Source organism: Protopterus annectens, chromosome 7.part0, assembly GCF_019279795.1.
Source record: "Protopterus annectens isolate FY-2018-M chromosome 7.part0, PAN1.0, whole genome shotgun sequence".
Taxonomy (NCBI): Eukaryota; Metazoa; Chordata; order Ceratodontiformes; family Protopteridae; genus Protopterus; species Protopterus annectens.
In genome coordinates this window covers 1694278481-1694293494 of record NC_056739.1, presented here as the reverse complement: position 1 = coordinate 1694293494, position 15014 = coordinate 1694278481, and the positions used below count along the sequence as shown (strand labels likewise).

The 15014-nt window shown below is 41.7% G+C and overlaps 1 protein-coding gene across 2 annotated transcripts in view; it reads right to left on the bottom strand.

The window, feature by feature from the left end:
• Nucleotides 1-15014, bottom strand: part of FANCI (FA complementation group I) — a 2406750-nt gene that overhangs the window by 1270414 nt on the left and 1121322 nt on the right. For both annotated transcript variants that reach the window (XM_044078210.1, XM_044078208.1), the window contains exon 17: nt 5548-5662. In XM_044078210.1, coding sequence (XP_043934145.1) covers nt 5548-5662 — 115 coding nt within the window. The remainder of the gene's footprint in view (nt 1-5547; nt 5663-15014) is intronic.

The window sequence follows — 15014 nt, the reverse complement described above, 5'->3', positions numbered from 1 at the left end:
AAAGATTGTCAAAGGCTTAAACAACATCAAAGTATCCTTGAAAGGGACCATACTTTGTTTTAATATGGAATAAGATATTAGGTCAGATAGAAAAAAAGTGGTAAAGAAGGACAATGACAATTTTAGAAGAAATAACAGGGTTTCTGCATCAGACACTGAGCCAGGAAACTGTTTAAAGATAGAATAGAACTAACAGTCTAATTTAAACAAGCACAGACAGCTACACAATAAACTGTCCTAGTGAGTGCAACAACCTGTATTTTACTCATGATGGCATTAATAAAACATAGAATGCCTCAAATTCCAGTAAAACTTATTGCTGTTATATAGCTGAATTATTAAAAAATGACAATATTTTAATTAATATGACGATTTTGCCTTCTACAGCTGGCGCATTGGTTCTGTTAAAATGCTGATTGTTTCCTGCATAATGTGCAAACACCAATGACATTGTAATGTGCACAACCTTGATTTGGGACACTTGGCTAGAAAGCAGTTATCTACTCTTTTCGCATTGTATCTGTGTATACCTATTTTACATAGACTGAAAGTTAACATAACAGCCACCATACAAAACAAAACCATCACCAATGTGAATTTGCAAGCATCTCTGAAAACAGATAAAGTACACCGAGGCATCCTCTAACGGTGTTCATTTCTTCATGCAGTTTTTCTCTCTACTTTCTTCCAGAAATGTGAAAGCAACAGTTATGAAGTCTATGCCGGATGTCTGAAGAATACACTCAGTTTTTATGTATACAGTTCAAAATATCAGCCCATATCCTTACTTGGATAGGAGGAAGCTTCTCTGTTCACTAGTGAGAGTGGGGAGTTTTGAGCAGCCTATCTGTCCCTGGAGGAGTGGTCTCAGCCCTGAAACTAGTAGCTTATTGGCTGTTTTGGGTCAATTCCTATCTCTTTCAGTTTCCCTGCTTTAAAACCTGCATTTGTGCGATTTTGTGCATAGCGCAGCATCGGGCAGCGCCGCTTAAACAGGTTTAAACTATTCCCGGCTCCACAAAGTCTGCTCTTCACTTTTTCCCTTAGAACTGTTCTAAATCTCAAAGTAAGCACTCTGTTTTCATTCTAAAGCCCTGCACTTGCTCGTATAAGTAATCTTATAAGTAAACACAAATAAACTAAAGCACTACACCCTCTTATACTCCCTTTAAGTACTTGGCTCCCTATTGGTCCTTTCTGATCAATCAAAAAGTAGTTCCTTATACTACTCTGGCATGTCCAAATGTCAGTTTCGGGTTTACTCTCCAGTCCAGCTGGTGAATCTGGGAATCTTGAGGCAATGTTACAATTGTCTTATGTAAACAGACCACCCTCTCCTCCTCCCAACAAGCTCAAATATATGTGAGAGATGCAACTATATAGCCAAACTGGAGGCTGAGCTCTCTCAATCCAGTATTGGCACAGTCAGTAAGGAGAAGAAGGTAACCACACACACCACAAATCCAGTCTCACATAGACCTATCGCATCAGCAAACCAAACACATAAACACACAAAAACATACTCGGAGGCTCTAAATAAAAATCTGCCCAAGCAGCAGAAACCTCCAAAGCAAACATCCAAGCAACCGCTACCCCACAACAATATCCACGTATCACATAGTTCACAAAGTCAGTGTGCCACACAGTCACAGCCCTTAAGGCTAAACAACACACCTAATACACTTGTAGTAGGTGACTATTGTCAGACACACTGACGTCCCACTTACCAGACTGAACAAGGAGAAGGTCACTGTAAGCTGCCTGTCGAGTGCCAGGATCCACCACAACACAAGCACTCAGGTCACTCCAAAGCAGGTACAAATATTACTCCGTCATTGTCCATGCTGGTGTGAATGACCTGAGACGTACCTCCCTGGACTACATGAAAAGAGACAGAGGAGCTCTCTGATCATGTAGCACAGGGCTGTATGACCCTGACCTTGAGTAGCATCTTACCCTCACCAAGAATGATGCCACAGTATAAAGACAAAATGATCAATTTTAACAACTGGCTAAAGTATTGGTGTCATTCAAAGGGGATCCAGTGTCTGTCAGCCTGGGATGACATGCTCGACAAGCCACGTTGCTTCGCTAGAGACTGCTTGCACCTGTCACCCCTGGGCTTTCGAATACTGGCTAAGGCTCTTGCCACCCCCATAGTGCCTTTTTTAGGCAAGGCTCAAAAGACAAACCCGCCTCCATAGACACCACAAGGAAAAAGAAACTAAGGGTAATGCTGCTCAACCCCAGAAGTCTAAACCTTAAGATGCACGCACTCGAGGCTCTCCTCAGTATGGAGAATATAGATATCTGTGCAGTAACAGAAACCTGGTTCAAGGCTCCCGAGAGCACCCCAGCACTACCAGGTTATACCTCATACCATGCTTTTCGACCCCAAAACTCAGACCAAGCCACAAAAGGAGGGAGTGTATCCCATATTCATCAAAGATACCCACGCCTCCAGGTTAGTGGCACTGCTCGAAGCATCAGAGACCATCCACGTGCAACTAACAGTGGGCAAAACTGCCTTTCAGTTTGTAGCCTGCTACAGACCACCCTCCCAAACTCAGGAACCCAACTCGGCTTTCCTGAGAACACTGGAGAATATGAAGGTCTCTCCAAACACCATTATATTGGGTGACTTCAACTACTCAAACATAGACTGGGAGAACTACTCAAGCCCCAACACCCTTGCCCAACGGTTCCTAGAATTTATAAACTCAAATGCTATGGAATAACTGGTCACCACTCCCACAAGAGGGGAAAACATATTGGACCTGATCATTACCAACATGGGGACTCTATGTTCCATACCAGAGGTATACCCCTCATTGGTAAGATCTGACCATAAATTAATCTTACTGGACATCCATATCCCGTCCCCACCCCCAGCCAAGGAAACCACAGTTAAGAACTTCTCAAAAGCAAACTTCACACTTCTCAAAACTGAGGTGGAATCATTCAAAGCCCCCGGGCCAGTGGAAAATACGGCCCAAACCGCAGAATCCTTTACAAACGCATTCTACAGACACCTAAGGAATGCATGGATCGTGCTATCCCAAATAAAACCAAGACTCACTCCTCCAAAGGCAGGAGACCTGTGTGGTGGACCCCGGCCATAAATATGCTATACAACAGAAGGAGGAAGCTACTACATGACAGAGCAAAAATCCCAAAAAGGGAAGGCATCTCTGATCAGTACTAGCAAGAAACTACGATCCCTCATAAAATCATCTAAGGCCAACTTCAAAAGAAAAATTTCACAAGACGCTAAAGATAATCACAAGGCCTTCTTTAGTTATGTCAGGAACCTGGGTGGCAACTCCCAGATATGCTCCGAGTTAGTGCAAAATGACAAAAAATACACTGAATCCACAGAAACTGCCAACATCCTGGCAGACAGGTTCAGTGCAAACTCCCCCCCACCCCCCAAAAGAGCAAATGTCTATCCCGACAGAGTGTAGCCTCCCTGACATCACAGATGCACAGGTGAGAGCTGCCCCCTCCAAAGCAAAAAACACAGCAATGGGACTGGACGGTGTCCTGGGCTGCGTCTTACACGAGCTCTAAGAAGAACTGAACCCTCACATAAAGTCACTGTTCAGTCTCAGCCTTACTTCAGGATATGTACCCAAGGAATGGCGTACAGCAACAGTGGTCCCGCTCCACAAAGGTGGTGCCACAATGGACCCCGGAAACTATCGCCCTATAAGCCTGACTAGCCTGGTCTGCAAAGCTATGGAGCTTATCATCATGGAACTCATAAACAAAGACATTGGGAACCTCCAGACACTGGATCCTACCCAATTCGGCTTTGTTAAGGGCAGATCTTGCCTTTTGAACCTGGTCAACTTCTCTGAAACAGTCACCAAGGCCATAGATGAAGGGAAGGTAGTCCACACAGCCTACAAGGACCTCGCAAAAGCCTTCGACACACTATCCCACTCGGGCATCATAAATAAGCTCACCAGCTTAAATATCAACCCCTATGTCACAAGATGGGTTGCAAACTGGCTCAGGGATAGAACCCACATGGTCAGAATTGCAGGTGCCATGTCAGACTCTAAACCAGTTACAAGTGGCGTCCCACAAGGCTCAGTCCTGGGACCTCTCTTGTTCGGTATATATTTCTCTGAGGTACAGGCTAACAGGGGTGGACTATGGCTGACCAAGTTCGTAGATGACTGCAAACTGGGTGCCATAATCGACTCTCCAACTGACACAAGCATCCTCCAAAAGGGTCTCACAGAGATGGATAACTGGTGCCAGAGCTATGGCCTAAAGCTAAATGCCAAAAAGTGCACAGTCATCTCCTTTGGGAAAAACAAAGTGCCCACAAATTACTACATAGGCGGTAATCCATTAAGTACGGAAGAAGTAATTAGGGATTTAGGGACCCAAGTAGATAGTAATCTCTCCTTTGACAAGCATGTTGCCAAAGTGGTTAGAAAGATCTTCTATATAGCCCACCTTATCACGAAAGGGTTCACATCTAGATTAAAAGAGGTCATTGTGCCCCTCTACTCATCAGGCCCATAATTGAATACAATGCCCCATTTGGGATGTACCTTACCCGACACCTGCAGCAACTGGAAAGACCCCAAAAGTACCTCACCAAGAGGATCATGGGACTCAAACAGATGCCCTATGCAGTTAGGCTAAAGAAACTCCAGCTCTACTCAGTTGCTTACCGCCTACTCAGTGGCGATCTGTGCCTGACGTATAAAGCCATGTCCAACCCAGAATTAATGGACATGCTCCACCTCAGGAAATCCAAATCCCTTAGAGTTACATGCTCCAGAGACTTAAACCTCAGAATAGAAATAAATAGGACATGCTGGAGGGACAGATTCATATCCCAGAGGCTCCCCTCACTCTGGAACAAAATCCCAATCCATGTTAGGCAGAGCCCCTCACTGACCCTCTTCAAGAGAAATCTTGACGAGTGGATGGGAGATCGTAAGTTTACCCCTGGGATCTCTTCTGTGTCCCTTCTAGACAGAGGCACAGTAAACTAACCTTAAAAGGGCTATCTTCTGAGACCTACTATACAGAGGCACAGTCAACTAATCTAAAAGGGTGGCGAAAGCCAAACACACTCTGGCTAGGCTTATAAATGCCCTAGGGCAGATAGCCTAGTATCAACCTATGAACCTATGAAAATGTTATACCTGCTAAAAGCATTATACAAGCAATCACAATGCAGAGCCAAATTAATTTTCCTCCAAGCAACCACTGTGTACTATAAAGCATTACTGGTGTTGCCAAATCCAAAGGAATTATTTTAGAGGAAATCATATGTCAAACTGAGCCAAATGTTTAAGACAAGCTACTGGAACTGGGAGATGATGATGATGATGCTGCTGCTACGAAGACAAGGACAAGACTTATATTAACATGACACACCATTAACTGTGCTATCTCTTAAGGTTTGTTTTTTCATAATAGTATTATTAATAATAATAATAATCTTCTAATAATAATAATTGTCATCATCCAAAACAAATGCCAAATACCACTTACAGAAAACGATGCTACTGATCATACCTGTGTTGAACTGATGGACTGACTACACTGACTGGAGGATAAACTACCCAGCACTTTAAAATTCTTCAGCAGGAGCAAAAACCCTGCCACTGCAGACTTCCGAGCATCAAGCTGGCTGTAAGAAGGGGGACAGAAGGAAAAGGTTAGTGAAAAACATTCATACCATTACTATGCAATTTTCTATTCCATAAAATGTTTTACCTACAGTGCAAAATGTTTTAAGTACTGTTCTAACTGCAGCAATAAACAACCTTTTCAGCACTGTATTCTGATTCAGATTTGATTTGCTTTCAACAGGAAAGTTTGCATTTACTTTATGACACATCTTCAAAGTGCAGTTAAAGTCCTGCTGCACCCTGATGAATTACTTAGTATTCATCTGTCCACACTGCAACAGATTATCCTTTACTGGGATTAACCTGCATTACTTATTGCTTTACAACTATGAAATAACTCTTCAAAAATTTCAGTCATATTTTACTAGAGCCATCTTCAGAGCTATGAAGACTCCTTATGTCCAAACAGGGTTTGCACATCGATCAAACAAGTCTGTTTTTCCTGACAGAGCCAAGAACAATGCGTAAAGAGACAAAAAAAAGACAGAAAAAATACTACAGCAAGACATTCATAGAACTGGAATTGTAAACCGTCATTCTTTCTTATCACCAAAGCATTATATGTTCTGCATGGCCATATGCATAAAGAAGACAGGATCAGACAAATAATGTCCACTGAAGAAACCAACATCTTATTATAAGGGTCTTCTCTCTGCACAGGCTAAACTACAAGAATAATTCCAAGATGCAAGCCTGCAAGAGACTGTAGGTATGAAAAAGAGAGAGAAAGGGCTGGGACACCTTGCAGTACAATTTTCTCATAATCTGCTTTAACCTCTTACTTGGTTGGGGTAATGCTGGAGCCCATTTTGCAGTCAATGGGGAAAATGCAAACAGTTGCATCAAAATTAAAGGTGCAGGGATCTAACTACAGAGTTTCATAACCAGGAGATCATATTATGAGAAGTTAACAGCTACTCAAATATCTGCCTCTGACACACTGACAAACTTCAAAAACAGTGATATCTGATTAACTTTCAAACTTACAAGCTCAAAGCCCCTTGACTAGTGATAGTAAATACAATGAGCTAGTCAATGGGAGACTGTTAACCAGCTAAAAAGTTATGAGCAAAAAAGAAAGAGAACAAAAACAAAAAAAAAAAAATACAATAGTGATCCAGCCTCCATCATCTAACACAGATGAGGGAGCACTGCAACCGGAGGTGCACATATCTGCAAGATGAATGAACTGATGTATGATCATTAACAATTAAAATAATTTCAGTAAGGACTGCAAGTTGATCTTAAGAGAACTCCAAAGTGGCGGATGACAAGAAAGAGTTTCCATGTTCATTAGAGTTGGAAGAAAAGTCCTAAAGGAGATGAAAGTTACAAAAAATCATAATCAATAACACAATGAAACCTACTGAATTAACTGGCTACAAAAGCTAATGAACTAAGTGCTATGGAGGAGATGGTTTCTTCAGAGTACAAAATTCACACAAACTTTTCTTACAAGTCAAACTTTTTCATAAAGGTAACCCAAGCTGTTGACAGTAGTCACATCTACGCAAAGCCTACTTTGATTTGACAAAGGCATTTGACACCATTCCCCATAGTAACATAATTAAAAAAACAAAAAAATGAAATGCATTATAAATAGATCTTTATGTGGCAAGATGGATAGTTAATTGTCTAAAAGACAGTTCACAATGGCGCAGGTGGCAGGGACAGTGTCAGAGAAAACATATGTGACCAGTGGTATCTAGCATGACTCAGTGTTGGAACTGCTTTTGTTCAGTATTTACTTCTCTAACCTACAGACTAAAAAACAAGATCAATGGTTAGCCAGGTTTGCAGATGACTGCAAACCGTTATTGAAAAATTCACCTCTAACACAAAGTCCTCTATCAGGAAGTTATACTTAAAGTGCCTGGTCTATTGATGATAGCTAAAAATGCAACACTGTCAAGTTTGGCAGATAAACACTGACAATATCATACTTCAAAATGAAAATATAGTTAGACACGTAGGTTGATAATTCCTTCTCCTTGGATTACCACATAGCATTAATTGTTAGGAAATCATTCTACTTGGTTTAGCTGATCATCAAAGGAATGTCATCTAGATCTAAACATGTTACTGTCCCTTTGTATTTACCAGAGATCAGACCAATTATACAATTCAGTGCCGCCGTTTGGATGAACCCAGTTATATCAAACAGCTAGAAAGCCCCAGAGGTGTCTAACAAAGAGGATCACAATCTTAATATCCCTCAGCTACCAGACAAGACTAGAAGCACTGTCCCTCTTTTCAGTATCACTTTTTAATTTCTTTAAGCTGTTTCAATGGATACTTATGCTTAGTCAAACACTCTGCTTGTGCTGTGCTGATGAGGTCTAACAAGGCCAAAATATGCATATCCACAGCTAGTGGGGTTTGGCTTTATTGGCCTGAAATTGTCCATTGAAACGACTTAAAAAGAAATAAGTCGTGAATATTCAGAATTGTCATATAGCTGAAACACCTGAGGTTCATAAGGGTCATTTACATATATCCCATGTGCCTCCGATACAAGAGGTTTGAGAGGTCAGTCAGTGGAGGTTCTAGCCTTGCTGGAGTTTTCATTTAGTTTTTACTGACTGTTTTTTCTGTGTGACCTTCTCACTCTGTTTTAAACGGGGCCTAGAAAATTGATTAGGTATTCATAAATTCACCTGGGGCTTTACTGGAAGCACAGTCTAAGTTTGCAGCTAGCAAGGTGTAATGGTTGCAAGATTCAGTAGTCTTGAAATTACTATAATTATGCAGCTGTGCTATGTTCATCACAAGGATTACTGCTGTAGTACTTAGGTTCATAGGTGTTTCTACCAGGATAATGACCACAAGGGCCTTTTCAAGACTAGCCATGCAACCCAAATCTCTGACAAGTTATGATACCCTTGTTAAGTGTAAGTAGGGGCTTGGGAGATGAAACATTTACAAGCAGGGATCTGGGAGATGAACCGTTTACAGGTTACCTGTGCCCATTAGAAAAATAGGTGACAGGCCAGGGATGAATTTTCTGTTCCCCATCCAATTGTCCAAGCTGCACTTGAATTGGGTTAGGGAGGAAGTCTGCTTTACATGGATGGGGGGCTGTTCCAGAGACAGGATAGCCTCTGGGATACATACCTGTCTCTCCAGCAGGTCCTATTTGTGTCACAGGCAAGGTTTAAGTCTTTAGAACATTCAATTCCAGTGCTGTTTGTTTTGTGGATATGCAGGAGGTCCATCAGAGTGGGGTCTAACAATGTCCTGTATGCCAGGCGTAGATCTCTCCTCAAAAGCCTGTAGGAGACAGAATACCAGGATACAGCCTTGAAGTGGTCTGCATAGGACATTTTACTTAAGCCCTACATTCTTTTATTGAAGAACTTCTGTAGACATTCTAATTGTTGGATATGCCTGGTTAGGTACATACCAAAGGGGACACTGTACTCAAGGATAGGTCTTATGCATGCCAAATACAGTGTAACAATGATTTCCTTGGCTTATATGCCATACCTTTGTTTATAAGCTGCACAACATAGAATGATTTCCTCACTACTGTAGACACGTGATGATCAAAGTCTAGATTATTGTCTGTGTGTGTCCCTAGGTCCCTGACCACTGGGTCAACTCTAAAGGGTGCGTTGTCAATGATGGTTTCCAGGGTGGATGACTTCGGAAGGATACTATTTGCACTTCTTGGCATTTAGTTTTAGTCCATGGCTCTGACACCACTTTTGTCTGTGTCAGCCCTTCTTGGAGAAAATCCATGTCAGTGTGGGATTCCAAGACTGTTCCTACTTTGCAATTATCTACACATTTAGTCAGGCAGAAAACACTGACATTAGCCATGACTTCAGAGAAGTAGATGCTAAAAAGCAGCAGTCCAAGGACCAATCCCTGAGGGATCTCACTTGTGAATAGCCTCTTTGTAGAGGTGGACTCCCCAATTCTAGCTTCCTAGGTCCTGTCTGTGAGCCAGTTGACTATCCACCGGGTCACACACAGGTTTGTACCTAACCTCTTGAGTTTCTCAAAAATGCCCAAGTGGACTATTGTGTCAAATGCCTTGGCCAGGTCAAGGTAGGTAGTGTGAATCTTTTTTTACCTCATCCATTGCTTTGGTGACCTTCCCAAAGTAGTCCACCAGTTTGACTGGAGGTTTACTATATCACTACTGATCATTTCCATGATAATTCTTTCCATGGCTTTACATACAAAACTAGTGAGACTTATGCATCTGTAGTTTCCAGGGTCTGTAGATAACCCACCTTTATGAGAGGGATGACTGTTGCTGTTCTGCATTCATAAGGCATGAAACCTGACTGGTGGCTACAGTTAAACAGTAATTCCAGAGGGTGTGACAGGTCATTTTTCATGCTATTTAGAAGGCATCCAGGGATATTGTCTGGGCCCATTGATGTAGTATTATTGGCCTTAGAGAGAGCATTAAGGACCTCTTCTCTAGTGATAGCAGGTTAAGTTACATTTGATGGTATTACCCAAGGGAAGGTTGAGGGGAAGAGAGGGGTAAAGTTGGAGCAGAATTTATCTGCCAGTAGGTTTGCTATACCTTCTACCTCAGTATAGGTGTTTCAGTTTAAATGAGCTCTGCACACAATTGTGCATTGTCTTTGAGGTTGCAGAAATAGCTAAAGAATGCCTTTTGGTTGTCCTTTGCCTAGGAGGTCAAATTTACCTCAAATTTGGCTTTGGTAGAATTTATTTGTCCTCAAAGTTGTTTTAGTTTGATGAGAGTGCTTTTATCCTGCTGGATGCTGCGCACCTCCTATTTTTTTCCATAATTTTTCTCCTTCTGTTATACAACCTATTGAGTTTTTTTGAGTTACTTCTGTACTTCTTCCTAGTGGGTACAGCTGCCTCTATGCGGCTATTAACATGCTTGTACAGGGTTTCTGTGAATGATTCTGCATAGGCAGCAGAGTTTTCAGGGCTTATTGGTGCTTGAAATTTTGCCAGGTTATCACTTAATAGCAGGAAGTTAGCCTTACAGTAGTTCCTAAATATTTCAGGTTTAGCTGGGGGTCCGGCTTTTATTTTTACTTCAAAGGAAATCATTTTGTGGCCTGATCTTACCTGGGAAGATATTACAGTAGGGGGTGTGCAGCACTCTCCCATATTAGTGGGACCAGATCCAGCGTGGTTGCACCCCTGGTTGGTGTACTGACAGTCTGGTTCAGGGAGTTTGTGTTTACAAAATTCAGGAATCTCTGTGCCTGTACGTTTGATGTACTATAGGATTCCCAGTTAATAGTGGGGTAATTAAAGTCACTCATGAATATAGTACTAGGTTGGATGGTGAGTGCTTCCAATAAGTTTAAATACATGGTATGGGTTTCTAGGTCATAGAGAAGGTACTATAACTTGCAAGGAAGTTGTATTAGATTTTGCCTATGGTGATTTGAACATGGAGAATCTCAAGTGCATTGTCCTGTTTGACGAGCCTTGAGGTATATTTATTTTGGATGTAAATAGAGACACCTCCACCTTTAGTCCCTGTCTGTGTAGTAGTTGGTCTAAATGTGTGGAAGGCATTATAACCTTGCACTGCTGGTGAGCTCTCCACGGCTTTAAACCATGTCTCGGTGCCCGCACAGATGTCAGCATTCTCCAAGGTGAAGAGAGCTTTTAGGGAGTGGAGTTTTTTTTTTTTTTGTTTAGACTCCTAGCACTGAGCAGTAATACTTTTAGATTTTCTTGGTTTTGATTTGCTATGTTGAAAGTAATTTTAGTTTGGCATTGCCTAAAAAAGGCACTATGGGGGAAGATAATGTTTTAGCCGATATTCAAAACCCTAGGGGGAGAGGTGCAGAGCATCCCAGGCAAAGTAGCTTGGTCTGTTGACCACTCCTTCCATGCTGACAAATACTGCCTGCATCCCTTTAGAATGACACAAATAAAGTAAATCAATTATTAAACTTTGTCATCTTTGTTTGTACTGTGGCAAAATGGAAGGTAAAATGCTACTCAATGCTAGGCTCATACCACAGAGACACATTCAGAGAGCTCCATGATGTCTCTCTTCATATAATCAAGGGGGGTGCATCTCAAGTAATTTCCTCCCACATGCACTATGATGGAGTCATACTGGTACTTGTGGTCCCGTGACCTGAGTCCTTACATAATGTGGCAGATCCTAGCCCCTGATAAGCAAATGACCGTGACTGTCTCCTTATTCAGCCTGGTGAGAGAGATATCACTGTGTCTCATGATACAGTCTCCAATGACCAGAATATTGGATTGTGTGGTGGCTTGCCATATGGGCTTAGTAGTAGAGGCTCCATGAGATGTGGCTGTATATGTTGATGTGGGTGTTGCTTTGAAATAGTGCATTTGGAGCTGCTAAGGGCATTTGTTATGTGTAGCTCGTCTAGGAGATCTTTGGGATTTAGGAAGGTTACATTTAGGTGTGTCAGCAAATGTCAGTCTACATGTCTGCTTTGAACTGTGTGTGATGGGTGCAGCATGTTTACTGACAACCTTACTGACATTAGGAATACTTTTATGTGAGAGCTTTGCCTCCAGTGACATTGTGCAAATACATCTCTCACATACCATATCAGTTTGTTTGAGAATTAACTGGCTGTCAGTAAACATGAGGCAACTCTGGGGACAGTGCGGGTCACTCCAAACTAGTTGTCCTTTGTGCAACTAGGTACTGGGGAAATTTCAATTGTGCTTTTACAGGAAAAATATCAAAGTGTCTGTGTCTGTGCAGGACACTGCCAAACACTTGACGGGAAACTAATATGTAGACCCTGAAATTTTAAGGATGAAGTATTTAGGCAGATATTCTCAACTTAGAAACAAATCAAGCAGTACTTACTGCTTGTCACAAATAATTAAAAGAATTAGTTTGTCAAAAATAAAAGAATTAGCTTGTCAAGAATGATGAAAAGAGGAGAGCCGCGTAAATATCTACTGCCTGGGTGCTACTAGTGCTGGTCTCACCACAGCTTCACTCTTCTCAGATACAAAGCTCCTTTGCTTCCTCTCTCACCAGAAGCAAAAGATTAGCACCAATCACAAGATGAGAGGCAGGCCACAGCCTGTTTGGTGATCCACAGTCTTGTCTCAGATGATACAATTGTCTGTAGGCTTGTTGCAGCCTTTTCCTGGTAGATGCCTTGAATAGCAACTAGACCAGGCAGGAATGTCAAGCACAGACACTCGCTGTCCAACCAGAAACAGTTAGGAATTAATGCACTCTGCTCCTTCTCTCACCAGGAGTAGAATATCAGCACAAATTCCAAGCTGCAGCCTATAAAACAGTTATTAGGCTTTTGGGTGATCATCAGTCTCCAGGAAATAATGTCTCTGTGGTCCTTCTTTCACCAGGAGAAAACAGAAGCACTAATCCCAAGATAACTACTGAGAGGCAGAATGCGGGCTTGCCAATAACTAGCGGTCTTGCAATAGATGTTTAAAGGTAAGATTAAAAAAAATGGGTTAATATCCTAAGCACTGCAGTGTGCACTAAGCAGTTAGATATGAAAAAGTGGGTAACTTAAGCTTTAGCTGTTTAAGTGGACAGCCACTAATTTTAAAACAGCAAGCAAGATTGCTCTTTTAAAATTAATTGCTCATTGTAGATGGAAAAGTATTAAAGAAGTAACACTCCCGACTATGAACATAGAGTGAAGGACTTATAATGCTCAAAAAATATGCAGTGGCAAAAACTCCTCTGCTACTATAAAACATAGTGTTTGCAGAATGCATGGAAGGAGGCTCAGGAGATGAACAACTCATCCAAGTTTCTAATCTTTCTTAATTAACATCAGAAATACCTCTGCACATCCAGTAAACCACCCCCTTTAATTTGATGCTCTGGAAAGAAACTGGCAGCAGGAAAGGATGATTTAGGGCTAAGTGAACTTTAACTCAGGAATGAAAGCAGGTTAGTTGTCAAGAACACCCTTTCCAGATGGGAAAAAAGTATGGGGTCAGACACCAAAAGGGCCTGCAGCTCAAATGGCCTGAGTACAAATGTAATGGTAAATAAAACCCTCAATAACATTAAAGCACAGTCACTGTGTGGTGCAAAAGAAACAACGATAACATTCAGCTACAAAGTTCATCTCAAGATGGAGATATTGGCTTCCTGGGCCCTTAAGAGGAACATTTTTTCTGAAGAAAAGTTTAACTGCAAGGCAGTTGAAGAGATGTCTGTAAAGGAGAACCCATGGTTAAAAAATGTGAAATAATAATAAGCAAGTCCCTAAGTTGAATAAGAAGGTTAAACAACTGAAGAGCTGCTGCAGTGCGACTTTCTGCTGGTAGAACCAGTGAGATTCACACCATAGACAGAATATTTTCCATTTGCTCAAGAAAGACTTTCTAGTGGCCAGTTTTCATGCCTTGCCTTTTTTAAAGTAGTCAGGACCTTAAGACCTAAATGGTTTTAATAGGAAACTAGCTTCTAGGCAGTCCGCTTTAGCTTGCCAAGTCTGAGATACAAAAGATAGCTCCTCATCATACTGGCTCAAGAGAATGCAAGTCCCCCTTTCAACTGTACTAGAAATCAGCACCTAGTTATTTTTCCATGTCTTTTTTGCTCATCATGCCTACTGATCATCAAGCTTTTCCCTTAATGAATTTCAGTCTACTGATTTATCTTGCACAGGATGAGTCACTCACCAAATGTATTAGGATGAGCACCAATCTGAAGAAGGGAGGGCTGCCATACAAGAAGACATACGTGCTTTGTGTCCGCATCAGTATTCCAGTTATGAGGATCTTGTACTGGTACTAACCCTACCTCATATGCTCAGAAAGATGAGCTAACAGCATCATTGTGAAAGCTCTCAATGCCTTCCCCTTGTGAGTGCAAGCTCATGTGCAATTACTTTGAAGGCTATCTGGTGAAACTCCACCAACAGGAAATGCTTTTGCATCACCACTCCTCTGTGGGACTGAGAAAGTTTATGTTCTGTTTTCTGTCCTGATCTACCCCTGGAATAGGTATGCCCATCCTCCCCTGCCAACTACATAAAGTGCTTCAGCAGCTAATTGAACTTGGGTCATCTGGGCTGTCATCAGGGTTTTATCCCTCTACATAACTGCAGCTGCCTTATGGAGAACCAAAGTTGCTTGGACCAGAACAGAAGTGCCATTATAAGCTTTTTTTTTTTCTTCCCTTGCATTCACTAGTACTTGGGGGGCAGGGGGCTGGGGGATGGAGAGGTAAGGATAAGCCCCTTATGCATTTGAGGGCTAATGCAGCCATTGTCAGGGGTTATCTGCAAAGGAATCATCAATAAAACTACTGGATCTAGCAATTCTAAGGTAAAACAGAGACAAGTAATTCTGGTACTTTACAATAAGATAGAGACCAAAGAGCTCATGATCTAGTATCCATTT